General features: G+C 41.7%; 1 protein-coding gene across 8 annotated transcripts in view; it reads right to left on the bottom strand.

Moving 5' to 3' along the window:
* Window positions 1–14,278, bottom strand: part of LOC147423590 (uncharacterized) — a 65,000-nt gene that overhangs the window by 28,630 nt on the left and 22,092 nt on the right. For 5 of the 8 annotated variants that reach the window (XM_086502323.1, XM_086502324.1, XM_086502325.1 and 2 more), the window contains exons 3-4: window positions 14,047–14,135; window positions 10,852–12,683 (exon numbers count right to left, since the gene is read on the bottom strand). In XM_086502323.1, the coding sequence (XP_086358449.1) occupies window positions 10,930–12,683; window positions 14,047–14,135 (1,843 nt within the window). In that variant the 3' untranslated portion in view covers window positions 10,852–10,929. Of the gene's footprint in view, window positions 1–10,851; window positions 12,684–14,046; window positions 14,188–14,278 lie in introns of all 8 variants that reach the window. The other 3 variants (XM_086502326.1, XM_086502327.1, XM_086502328.1) reach the window with 3 other exon arrangements.

Below are 14,278 nucleotides of genomic sequence, written 5' to 3'. Positions count from 1 at the left end.
ATAGACCACCATACAGGGTTAGTGCAGCCCAACAGAAAGAGATTATGAGTCAGGTCAACGACCTTTTAGAGAAGAGGCTGATTCAGCCCAGTTCATCCCCTTTTTGTTCGCTTGTACTCTTAGTGCAGAAGAAGGATGGTTCATGGCGCATGTGCATTGACTATCGCGCCTTGAATAAGAATACTATCAAGAACAGGTTCCCCATACCGAGGATAGATGACATTCTTGATCGGCTTGAGGGAGCGTCATTGTTTACAAGAATAGACCTAAAGAGTGGGTACCATCAGATACGCATTAGGCCAGAAGATGTCCATAAGACTGCGTGCAGGACAACATTTGGTCTCTATGAGTTTCTTGTTATGCCGTTTGGTCTCACAAATGCTCCGGCCACGTTTAATAGAATGATAGACAGAATTTTTAGACCACATAGAAACTTCGTGGGTACCTTCTTTGATGACATGATTGTCTATTCGAAGTCTGAAGAGGAGCATAGGGATCACTTGACTGCAGTTTTCAATGAGTTACGTAAGAACAGGCTACTCATTAATGCGAAGAAGAGTGAATTCTTTTTGCAAGAGATTCACTTCCTTGGGCACATTGTTTCAAAGGATGGGGTACGCATGGATCCCGCTAAAGTGGAAGCAATTAGGTCATGGCCAGACTTGAAGTCCGTACATGACATTCGAAGCTTTCTAGGCTTATGTTCCTACTACAGGAGGTTCATCCGAAATTTTACTGAGATTGCTTCTCCACTCCATGCACTACAAGGAAAAGGAGTTACTTTCAAGTGGACAGCCAAGGAAATTTTAGCGTTCAAACACTTTAAAGAGAAGCTGACTTCAGATCCGGTAATCATTTTGCCAGATCTTTCAAAACCTTTTGTGGTTCAGTGTGATGCGTGTGGCTATAGTCTTGGTGCAGTTCTAATGCAGAATGGCCAAGTAGTCGCATATGAGAGCAGAATTCTTTTGAAGACTGAAAGGAACTTGCAAGTCTATGAGAAAGAATTGTTGGCAATAATTCATGCTCTCACTAGTTGGAAACACTATCTGCTAGGGGCTGATTTTGTTGTCCAAACGGATCATCAAACCTTGCGATATTTTCTCACACAGACGAAGTTGTCTGAGAAGCACATGCGATGGGCAAACATCTTGTCAATGTTCCATTTTCAGATTGTGCATGTGCAAAGGAAAAAGAACGTGGTGGCTGATGCGTTGTCACGAAAGCCCCAAATTTCAATAATGTCAATTCCGTACCATTGTGAACTAGATGAAATGAAGACACAATATGCTGAAGATTCAGATTTTGCAAGGATCTATGACCAACTTGTTGATGGGCAACATCATGAGCACTATATGCTTAAGAATGACTTTCTCATGATGCATGAAAAGTTATGCGTTACTAAACAGTTACGGCCAAAGATTTTGATGGAAAGTCATGCTCCACCTTATGCTGGGCATCGTGGAATTGATGCGACAGTGAAAGGGGTTGAGGCATTCTTCTATTGGCCAACTTTACGTCAAGATGTTGACACATTTGTGAGATCATGCTTAGTATGCCAAAAAGTCAAATTTGACAGACAAAAGCAACCGGGATTGTTGCAGCCATTGCTGATCCCAGATAGGCCATGGGAAAGCATAGCAATGGACTTTATCTTTGATCTTCCAAGGACGCAAACAGGCAATGATGGGATTTGGACTATTATTTGTAGGTTCAGTAAGCAGGCCCATTTCATTCCTGTGAGGAAGAAGATAAAGCCAGAACACATGGTCAAGATATTCATGAGCAATATCTTTAAATATCACGGGATGCCTCAGTCAATTGTCAGTGACAGGGATCCACGTATGACGAGTCTTTTCTGGAAGGCATTGTTTGAGAACATGGGCACTACGCTAAAGTTCTCTTCTTCGTTTCATCCGCAAACTGATGGACAGTCAGAAGAGGCAAATTCTGCTGTTCTGGACCTGTTCAAATGTTATGTGTCAGAGCACAAGGCAACTTGGGAACACGATCTTCCATTGGTTGAATATGCTTACAATAACACTGTGCATACGTCAACAGGTAAGGCACCATTTGAGATAGTGGAAGGAGGAAAGAAAGTCCCGCCCATTTTGCAGACTAAGGACAAGATTTTTGAGGCAGACAAGTATGTGCAAGATATGGATGAAACATACATGAAGATAAAGATTGCTCTTGAGAAGACTCAGGCTAAGCAAAAGAAAGTTGTTGATCGTCACCGTCGTGAACTTGTATTTTCACTTGGTGATTGGGTGCTTTTGCGCTTTGAAAAGGCCAGGTTAAGGAAAAGGAAAGGCAAGGAACGCTTGTTTCCTAAGCTCAGTATGCGATATTATGGTCCTTTTCAGATTTCAGAAAAGATCAGCGATGTAGCTTACAGGTTAAAGCTACAAGAAGGCTGGAAAATACATAATGCTTTTCATGTCAGCCTTCTAAGACCCTTTGTTGGTGATGTGCCAGAGAATATGCTTGATGAGGAACAACCCAAAGTGGAAGAATTGGATGAAATCCTTGTTCCTGAACAGATATTGGCACATAAAGAAAGAAAGGTTAGAGGAAAGGTTGCAAGACGCTATTTGGTGAAGTTCAAGAACTATCCATCGTTGGATGCCAAATGGATGGAAGAGTCTGAATTGGTTGATTCACCTCAGCTATTGCAATTGTATCTTGAAGCCTTTCAGATGGAACCCACAGTGACTTGATGTAGACTTTTTGGAGCAAGGCAAGAGCATGGTTCATGATGCTCAAGAGAGTGGTTAAGCAATTGTATCTACTCTTTCCATACAAAATTTAGCTAGAGAAGTTTGTGCTTGAGAGTACACTAGAAGACTTCTATGCTTGATATATGTGTCGTAGCCAGGTTGGTGAGATTGTTTAATCGTCCAACGCTACATTTCCGAAAGCATGTATATCTTGGATTCCCATTGTAAGGTCTCTACTTTCGAATTTCACAGAAGTTCTATTACGCAGTTGAATTTTCTTTAACCTTCACTCATTATTTAAGATATTCGAGTTCATATTATGAATCGTAGGTTGAGAAAACCTAAAATTTAAAATTTACGCTACAAAATTCTGACATGTTTAGCTATATGAATCAATAACTAACTTATTGCAAGACGTAGTTACTGATTGTAGAATTTTCTTTTACTACTGTAAAGTTAATATAACACTGTAAAGTTTAACTTAAAAATGTAAAGTAAATTATCATTAAGGAAATAAATAAAATAATTATAAAGACAAAAGAATACACAGGAATGACAAATGAAGGCACATGGACTCACCTGGACTCACATAGGAGGGGACAAAGTGGAACACACTGTCACATGAAAAGGAGAGGCTAGTCTTGACTAATCATAATGAGGAGGCCTGTGTGACCTTATCTTTTGATGATAATGACAAAGTGGTCAAGCTGATGGGTACCAAAAACGCGGGTACGATTTTTGGAAAAAAAAAATTATTATTTAAAAAAAAAGTTTAAAAAAATGTTGGACGTTTTCTTTTCTGCTATAAATAGAGCATCCATGCTCACACTTTAGACATAGAGATTGCCTCTATAGTGCTTACGAAGTGCTGTCACTTCTCTTAGAGAGAAGACGTCCACAAACCACTAAGAGAGCTAAAACCCTAGTGGACTAATAAGGTGCGTATTAATCAAGCATTCAATTAACTTTAGGAATGATGTATGTGTGCTATCTCTTACTCTAATCTCTCTAATAGATTAGTAAGATTCAATTATCTATGTGTGTGTGTGTCCTATCTCTTACTCTAATCTCTCTAATAGATTAGTAAGATTCAATTAGCTATGTGTGTGTATGTGCTATCTCTTACTTTAATCTCTCTAATAGATTAGTAAGAATCAATTAGCTATGTGTGTGTGCGCTATCTCTTACTCTAATCTCTCTAATAGATTAGTAAGATTCAATTAGCTATGTGTGTGTGTGCTATCTCTTACTCTAATCTCTCTAATAGATTAGTAAGATTCAATTAGCTATGTGTGTATGCTATCTCTTACTCTAATCTCTCTAATAGATTAGTAAGATTCAATTAGTTATGTGTGTGTGTTTATCTCTTACTCTAATCTCTCTACTAGATTAGTAAGATTCAATTAGTTTTAAAAAGGATATGTGTGTATGTATGCTATCTCTTACTCTAATCTCTCTAATAGATTGGTGAGATTCAATTAGCTTTAGAAAAGGATGTGTGTGTGTGTGCTCTTTTACTCTAATCTTTCTAATGGATTAGTAAGATTCAATTAACTTTAGAAAAGATGTGTGTATGTTTTCTCTTAGAAAAGGATGTGTGTGTGTTCTCTTTTCTAATGGATTAGTAAAATTCAATTAACTTTAGAAAAGATGTGTGTATATCTTTTCTCTTACTTTAATCTCTCTAAGTATACTTACTCTCTCTAGTTAGCACATCTTCACTATTAACTTATGCATCGTTAATTGAAAGTTAATACATAAGAGAACTCATCATATTCTTATTATACATGACGAAATTCTCATTCAACAATTTTATTGTCAATTAAATTAAGTAAAATTTTGAATAATACTAAAAATTCATTTAGTTGAAGTATAGAAATTGAAGTTAGAATTGGATTAAAAATGTGAAGCATAAAAGTAATGCATTCCTAAACTTTCACTCATAGTTTACACACTTAATTTTTTATTAACTACGATTAGCAAATATTTGATGTATAGAAATTAGATGTAGAACAACAACAATAAGTGTGAATCCGAGTTGGCGAGGGTTCAAATTACAGACTCTCTTTGGAAACAAGGAGATTATTAGGGAAATTGACCAATTTAAAGTTCTAAGTGTATAATATAAGTGCAGTACAAAAAAATGGCTCCAAAGCGTGCTCGAACCCAAGGCGCTAATGATCATGAAGCTGGTACAAGTAACCGTGGAACCCCTGCGGAACATGCTATGTCTCCACCAATCGGACCAATCGGAGCTATGGTACAGGTTAGTATTGCAGTTTCAAGTTATGCATCATTGCATATGCGAGACCATAGGAATATATTATTTACCTTATAAAAAGAAAACACGGACCGAAACCACGAGACTTAACCCCAAGAAACTCAACATATGTTTGACAAGTAGGAAAGATTGTCTGGTTAAACTGGTTGCTATCGGAAAGAATGTTTGTCCAAAACCTTCGGTATGGTTTCTCTCAAGCCTCTCTACTTATTAGCGCTGGTATTATGTGGCAGTTGCCGAGGCGTGAGATGACGCCCAGGATGGCACCGCTAATGCTGTAGTGGGAGTACACCCAGATTAGCCCAGCTGGATACTGCAGTTTTGTTTTGCCGTGGCGTGAGGATGACGCTCAAATTGGCACCGTTGTTGCTGTGGCGGGAGTACGTCCAGATTAGCACAACGAGTACTTGTCGAGCGGTATGGGACGCTCATGAGGACAAGGGTTTTTATAAATAATGTATATACCGATCGGACATAATAGCGCCAGTAGAGATTCTTGAGTAAACCTAATCCAAGGGTTGTTGGTTTAAAATTGGACGACTTTTTGTTTAACTATTGTTTGTAATACTGTTTGAAGGGCTGTTTTAACGAACCAGTATCATAAATAAAGAAAAGGAACATGTATGTTTAAACAGTGTGGTAGTAATTAGATAACAAAAGAAGGGTGAGTGTGGTGTGGAAAGTGGGAGAATGATACCCCGACGGTATCATTCTATGGACAGGTGGACCCGATGAGTCGAGTAACTTTCCAACGCTAGAAATTGTTTTTCTTCAAGTCAAAAATCTTAAAAGAGACAAACCTTGGCGGCTGTGCTTCTGAAACATGGGGAAAAAAGCGCACAGGTTGGTCACTCTAAGATTTATACTTTTAGGTATAATTGATTATAGATAGTTTTTAGATAGGGTTATGGTGGTCACGCTCCGCCATAGCGAGATAGGACCAATCCTTCACTAACGGTTCATGCCCGTGGCTACGTAGTAGCTAAGGCAATGTCCGTTGGTTTTTCTTTTTCAGGATTGGAGACCTATCAAAGGTACTCCGCTCCTCTCAAAAAGGGGCAGGGACCTCACACCCATCATAGAACATATGTGATATCAGGAGATACCGCATGTATTATTGGCATGCAAGCGAGGTCGCTTGCAGTATTTCAAGGGTGGGGTGTGTCACAAGGAGGTGTATTTTTCCTGTTGCCTTCCGTAAATAAGTACTAGATATTTCTATTTATTTTATTTTTACTTGTTTTCCCCGAAACCCTTGAAAAGGTGCAAGTAGACATTGCATGGCCAGTGTGAAACGGCTGCGGCCGAATAGGTTTCTCACAGCGGGAGTCTGGGTCGGTCGGTCTGGGACTGGTCGGGCCAGTTAGCACTGAATTCTAATGAGTATGGAAGCTTGTGTGCGCCAAATGAAATCTGGCGCCACTAGGAAAGTCACTTACAACTTTATAAGTCAGTGGGAACTAGAGAATTAACTCAATAGGGGCAAACTGGACACATGGCGCCTCCTGGTGCAGTTTTCCACTTCCATCAACAAGAGGGGGTGCCCAATTTGAGAGAGGAGGCTGATTATTTATCATAAGTGAGCTACAGTGTGTGTGTGAGTAGTGGGTGCAGGTCTACAGCTTTAATGGAAAGCTTGCCTTCTTCTTTGTCTCATGTAGCGCGATGACTTGCTCTCGTACATCTCTCTCTCCCCTTTGGCACATATGGTAATGCCCCACTAGATGGGCTATTCAGATGAACATGTACAGTTCTGGGGGTTTATGCGCGTTTGCCAAGGCAAGAGCCTTCTGAACAGGAATCAGATTAGCTAATTGCTAATCCCCCACAGGTACGCACAGTTCCATCGCGAAAGATTGCGAGTTTGGAGAGTTTTCTCGCGTGAAAACTCGTCCAATTCACAGGGGAACTGTCCCATTGCGTGCGGGAGCCCTTGGGACATGCGTAGTTGTGTTCGCTCCACTAACAACGATCCGAAACAGCCAATTACAGCCTGCTGTGTTTTTCTGCAGGTTTAGGGTTTCGCACCTAAACTGCAAGGGAACACCGGGGGAGCCTCATGAGAGCCTTGGGATGCGTGTACAGGCTTTTGGGCACCCGGCAGTGAAAAACAGGGAATTACAACCCGTTGAAATTCTGTGGCAGCTCACCAGAAAGCTTCCAGATAGCGAGGGAATCCGTCCTAGACAGGTGCTTTTGACCTACAGGGGTTTTAGCGCCGTTATGCTGCCAAAATCAGGTCGAAAACCTGCGTTTTCAGCCCTCGCCAGGTTTGGACAGCTTTGTGAAAGGTTGTGCGAAGTGGTCGGATCGTCTACCTTAATTTGAATAAAGAAATACCGAAAGGGGCGCCAGTCTTTGGGGCCTATAGGGTGTCGGTCTCGTGTGCACAGTGGCATTCTAGTCGTTGGACGCAACTGTGTTCTCTTCCCTTCTTAGTGCTCTGTCTAAAGTTAACAGGTAATTGAAATAGTACCGCCCTCTACGTTGTACAGGCCGGTTATAGAGATGGTCTGTCAAAGAGCAAGGCTAACCAATGGAGCATAAGACCTTAGGGTTAGCTTCATTGAAGACCTCCAATAATATGTGTAAAAGTCCTTTGACCTTAGGTAAGCTAGGGCTGAGCTTGAGGCGCGGGGACCCGACCCAGCTCGAGGTGCTTGTCCTGCTTGTCATGCTTGATGACTAAGGTGCTTGAGGTGCTTGATGATTGAGGTGCTTGAGATGCTTGAGGTGTTTAATGAGTGAGATGCTTGAGGTGCTTGACATGCTTGAGATGTTAGGGTTGCACTTGAGGTGAGAACCCAGCCCAAGATTAAAGTGCTTAAGGGCCAAGCTTGTGGTGGGAACTGGGCCTATGCATGAGGGGTTGAGGTGTCAAAAAGTCAAAGATTCAATCCCTACAAGGAGGGGGCGAACCCTACATGAGGGGGGATGAGAGAGAACACCCACACACTCACACAAGGCATGCATGGTACAAAGAAAGCAAAAGAGACACTTGTCAAGTTCCTCCTCATGTTGCCCTCATTGTGTGCCTGAAGCCTATTGGTTGGCCACCCAAGGGGTCCAATGATTATTTAGGAGATTTAATTAATTGATTTTGCATTTATCTAGCCCTCTCTCTCAAAGGGGAAAGGAGGGACACTTGTCTCAAGGCTACCCTTGCTGTTTGTAATGCCTCCTGCTTATGATTGGCTAGGCCTGGAGGGGTCCAATGAGCTTCAAGCATGAGCTACAAGGGGGGGTCGACCCAAGCAAGCTAGGGGGTTGCTTAGGGGGTATACTCACCCACACACACTCACAAACACTCTCATTGTGTGCTAGGCAAGGTGTAAGAGCTCCATCTCCTTCTCCAAGCTCCTTGAGAAGTTGAGAGCCTACACCAACACTCTTGGCTATGGAATGCAAATCCAACCAAGAGCTATGCTTCAATGCTTAAGCTTTCCATCTTCTCCATCTTCATTACTATCCTATCATGTATGCTAAGCAAGAAGAGTGATGATAAGTGAGGAATTATGTCTTTCTCCTATGGAATACTTCTTCTTCCTCTTCCCTACCCTCATTCCCTCCTAGCTCTCTCCACCTTCGAAGGTGTTTGAGGTCTTGGGACTGAGGCTTGGGATAGTTAATGCTTTCTACAAAGTGCATGTTATGCTTATTGCAAGAAGGCTAATGGTTTATTGCAAGTAGATTAGTTACTTAATGCAAGTAGATTAATTGTATTGCAAGGTAGATTAATTGCTGCTTTAAGCACAAGTTGATGCATAAAAGTATACATATTCATGCACTCAAATGATTTAGGGCACACAAAGACTGATGATGTTCACGAGTTCTTGATTGTTTTCAAGCTAAGATTGATTGTTGATATTATGCAAAAGCTTGGTATATGAAGCTTCCATCTCCATAATGCCAAAGAGGTCTCAAGGAAGACAAAGATTGTATTGTACCAAGTCTCTCTTACTGAGAGAATCTATAATACAAATGCCTTTTGGAGGGGGGACCGGCTCCACATAAATCCGGTCCTCAATTGTTGTCATATTCTCTAAAATCTCTCTCTCTCTCTCTCTCTCTCTCTCTCTCTCTCTCTCTCTCTCTCTTGCAAAGGTATTGCTCATGCCTAGTTAATTAAGTGTTATGATTAAGTTGCTACTACCAATTAAGTCCACCATCTATGCTCTCAAAGTTGCTCACTCTAATTCTCTTAATTCCGCTATTCTCTAAGTTCATAGGCCATTTCCATTACAGATGACGACGACGAGACGGGCTGAAATCTAAAAACGCTAGGGGCTGAATTCTGCAAATCTGCTAACTACTAAATTCTGACACTGTGTCGACGAGGATGGCGATGGCGACAACGCAACGACGATGCGCTGAAAATGCAGATGCTGAAATCTGCGAATAGCGGGCTGAAACTGAAACGCTCGCTGATTTGACCGTGTGGCGAGGATATACTGTAGGGAGGTGAGATCTGCGAGGTTTAGGGCTGCTATTGCTGAGTCTAAGTGCTGAAAATAGAAAACACTGATGCTAGGGCTGATTCTGTCGCCGAGAATTTGCAAAACGCTAGAATGATCTGCAACTTGCAAAAATGCCATGCTGGTTCTATGATCTACTGACGCCAGGGCTGATCTACTAGTGAAAAATGCCAGAGGTCTTGATGGCTGGAAAATGCTAGGTGATCCTGTCGGTCTTGCTGAGAAGGTCCACTGTACAATGTAAGTTAATAATAAGTGAAAAATGGGTTTTGTGCGCTGTAAAATGCTCATGATGGCTACTGACTGTAATGTTGATGATCATGCTGTGTGCAACCAGAGGATATGCAACTACTCTAAGTGCCTGGACATGCACGGCCTGCGCACAGGCTCACAAAGCTGCCAGAACACTTCCTAAGCTGACATGAATCCTGGACCTGAAGTAGCTTCTTCACATGCACATAGGGTTAGATGTGCACGTTACACGAGAGCTATCCAAAACCGCAGAGCACTAAGAAGAATCGAGCCCAGCAATGAAGAGGATGGGCGAGAAGAAGCTGATAAAGCACCAGAGAGAGCCTATGCAAACCAAAAGAAAGGCCAGCCAAAGCAGACCAGAAGAGTTGCTTGACACGACGAAGCCTGTTGTAACTTCCACAAATCCGGTTGGAGGAACAGGCAACAGTACCAAGTGGGCCAAATCCGAAAAGTGCAATGTCAAACAAGTCGAAAGTGGGAGAGGAGCAATGTGGTCAATGCCACGGACGATCCACAGTGGCCCCACCATGCTGAGCTTGTTCTTGAAGAGAAAGCAATGAAGAGTACATGCCGAGAGCACAGTCACAGACACCAGCCATGATCTCTCTCTCTCTCTCTCTCTCTCTCTCTCTCTCTCTCTCTCTCTCTCTCTCTCTCTCTCGTCGTCCAGAGTGCAGATGAAGATGGATCTCTACTATCAGATACACCGCATTGTAACTTTCTGGTCTCATAGGTCACTTTGGCCTTTTGAAGACGTTAATATAACATTTCATTTCATTTCTCTCTCTCTCTCTCTCTCTCTCTCTCTCTCTCTCTCTCTCTCTCTCTCTCTCTCTCTCTCTCTCTCTCTCTCTCAAACACACACACACACACACACAACAAGCATCCCATTGCATATTAAATTTCCAAACACGGAAGGTATAATGTCACTCATTCTCATCAAGGAGACAACTAAGCTTTTTCCGTCTATAAACTAAAAGCCTCTTGAGTATTTAAACTGACCAGATGACACAGACTGAAAAAGTACTATGGTCCCACCAATAGCACAACAAAGACAGATAGTTGAAAAGTAGAGGACTCAGCATCGGACATAATCACAATTTAAGGAACAATCACTTACATGAAAAGTATTCGGTACTCTGATCTTTGTGATGTTCCTCCCTGTCTTTTCATGGTTCGGTATGGGACCAGTATCTTTTCAAGGGCATTCCTTGCGAGCAAGAAGCTGCATTTCGTCCACCTTCTCAGCATCCTCCCCAAAACCTTCTTTTCTTAAGCCATCGTTTACACTTTTGTAAGTCCATGTATCTGGATCAAAACCTAACTCCAACATTCTTTGCAGGTATTGAAAAGCTTCCTGTGCACGGTTTACACCTGCAAGATGTTTCAGCATGACCTTAAAAGTCTCTGCATGTAAGTGTTGGCCATCTTGCAGGACCTGCTCAAAAAGTTGACACGCTTGTGCTGTTCGACCTGACACTGCATAACCAGCAAGCAAACATTTGTAGGTTAACCAATCTGGCTCAAAACCCCTTGCATCCATTTCCAGCATCAAAGACTTTGCAAGTTGTGCATTTCCAGCCCTGCCGCATCCATAGATTAATGTGCTGTACACAATGGCATTTGGAGAGCATCCAGTCCTATCCATTTCTTTATACAGCCACCACGCATCTCCAAATCTGCCTGCCTTTTGGAGCCCATTGATCAAAGAATTATAAGTCCTCACATCAGGTAGCAGGCCCATCCTTTTCATCTCCTCAAAGTAACAGAGGGCCTCATTTACATCACCATACTTGCTGAATGCCGTGATTACTGCTGTGTAAGTGGCAGTTGTAATCAGAGCAGGCAACTTTTTGACCTTACCAAAAAGAAATTTTACAGAGTCCAATCTCTTAGCCTTTCCAAGACCATCTAGAAGTACGACAAAGGTATAAACATTGGGACAAAGCCCATCTGCAAACATTTGATCTGTAATTGCAAAGATCCTATCTATGCAGTTTAATCTGTGTAAGACATTTAAAATGGTATTGTACGTGATAACCAAAGGTTGTATGCCTTGCACCCTCATTTCCATCCACAGTTCATTAGCTTCATCTGCTCGGTTTGCCCTGCCCAAGTATTTAATCAGAAGATTGTAAGTTACAACATTGGGAGTTGGACCGTGTCTCTTTAATTCCTTATACACCTCCAAAGCTTTGGTAAGGTCTCCACACCTGCCAGCAGCCTCCAAGAGATAATTGTAACTTCTAATACACGGCCGAACTCCTGTAATAACAGGCATCTCCTCAAAAACTTTGACAGCTTCTGCCAACCTTCCTTCGTTGGCAAAACCTTTGATAACAAAATTGAAAAGATTTGGGATCCTTACACAAGCAACTGTAGTGAGTTCTTGAAGAAGTTGGTATGCTTCATCAACTTCACCATTGAGAGCCAATGGAGCAATAAGAAGATCAAGTACTGCTGCATCAGGCGTTCTGCCACTGTTTTTGTAATCCATGTAGAGAATATAAGCCTCCATGTGATCCCCAATCTTCACAAGGCCTTCTATGAGAGCCGTAAAAACAGTCTTCGTGAGAAGCAAGCCTCTCTCTGTTGCTTCATTCCAAAATTTCCTGGCCTCCACACTGTGACCTGCCTTGCTAAGGCCTATAATCAGAGTTCCATACATCATTTTTGTATACATGCCACACATGCCTTTCAGTGCCGTAAAGATCTTACAGGCAATTTCTATTTGACCTAACCTTGCAAGACCACTCACAAGTGCTTCATGTGCCTCAACAGAAGCCAAGATCTCCTTATACCTCATTTGATTGTAAAGCGTTAAGGCTTCCTCCAGTTTGCCTTTCTTGCAAAGTAAGACAATTAATGTGCTTTGTTTTACAGCAACATCATCACCATGAGCACAGGGCACCTGTGTTCCCTTCAAATGACTGTTGTTTTCCAAAGGTACACCTGTGAACCATAAAAACACTTATTTGGTCACTATACGAATCTAGTTCATAGACGAACAAAGATGTCTAAGCTCTCATCCACTGAGCCACCAAATGCCGGACATAAAGACAAAGCATAATTTTAGTAAATAATTATATGTGCATGGAGTTTGCTACAAAAGAATATTACGAAACCAAAAATGCATAATTTTTTATGTTGATAAGGAAGGTTGATTTCACAAACTTTAGGTAAGCATGATAAGATACCAGTTTCATACGTAAGAAACATTTCGATATGTTTCGTAAGTTTCAAATGCGTATGAAACGGGTTTCAAAATAACACTACTGGACAACCACTAGCCATACAAGAATGCCAAAAATAGTGGAGCAGCAGGGGATAATACTCTAACAGAATGCTTACTCTCACTAATCCATCCTAACCCAACATGTGCATCTGCAGGTAATTCTTATGTTATTCACCAAATACAAGAGCTGACAATCATTGAAACAGCAGGTTCTAAGCCTCAGCCACAGCAATAAAGTGCTACCTCCTCACATGTGCACACACAAGCACTTGACATGTGACCTCTGGCCCTGATTTACTATGTCCCCAATGGGGCGCCTAGATAAGAAAGCAATGAACAGCAGATAGCAGCAATTTCTTTCAGAATTGCACCTAGAGAGAAGAAAATCAGCCATCGCCGTTTTAGAGAATACGAGAGAGAAAATCAGCAGATGGAATCAGTAAGAGAGGAATCAGCAGGTCCTGATTTCTTGACCAAGAACATGTACATGTGCTGATTTCAAGATTAATAATAGAGGTGCAAAAGCTTGGAGGCCTGCAATGAGAGGATGACTCTTACTCTCAGATCTATCAGAGCTTGAGAAATGATATGTACAAAAAGAGCGCACAGACGAGGAGGAGGAGGAGGAGGAGGAGGACATAGACAAGCAAGGAGACCACCACAGTACCCATATTGAGTCCCCTAAAAGACATTGTAGGCAATGTTGCTTTCATTGAGAAAAATGCCATGTATAATGCAGACCTACTGATCGAACAACGATCCAAAGCTGCCAGGATTTGGCAGCAGGAGGATATCAGCAAACATCTTTCACGTGCCAACCCCAACTCATTTCTTTAAACTGGATGTTCCGGAGGCCCCTTTCTGAGGGATTGCCATGTTTCCAAAAAGGTAGCATATTGACTCTCTTCTTCACTAAAATAAAGAAAGTCCATACAGTAAGTGCTAAAGAATTATTATTGACCCTGTTGTACAACCTCTTGGAAGTGACACCTAATAAGCTTTCTTAACAGCTAAGGCAGGGTCCACTAACCTTGAAAAGACCACGTTAATTATGCTCAAATAAGAGTAAGGGAATCTAACCTTGCAATGAAGGAGTGGGGTCGTGGGAGTTTAAACTTCGATTTGTGGTGAAAATAGATCGTACAACTGGAACCAAGACAGTTTTTAAACTGCAAAAAGCATGACACTCAGCGCCCAATTAAGTGCCAGAATAAAGCATCCCTACATTCACAAAAAAAGAACTGGAAAAGTTCACAAAGATATTGCAAAGCAGACAGTTAATATACCATACATGTTATTTTTGTAAAACTTA

This window comes from Adiantum capillus-veneris, chromosome 26 (genome assembly GCF_014529385.1).
Source record: "Adiantum capillus-veneris isolate H3 chromosome 26, ASM1452938v2, whole genome shotgun sequence".
In the NCBI taxonomy this organism is placed as follows: Eukaryota; Viridiplantae; Streptophyta; class Polypodiopsida; order Polypodiales; family Pteridaceae; genus Adiantum; species Adiantum capillus-veneris.
Note: the sequence above shows the minus strand (reverse complement) of the source record. Positions and strands in the feature narration are given on the sequence as shown.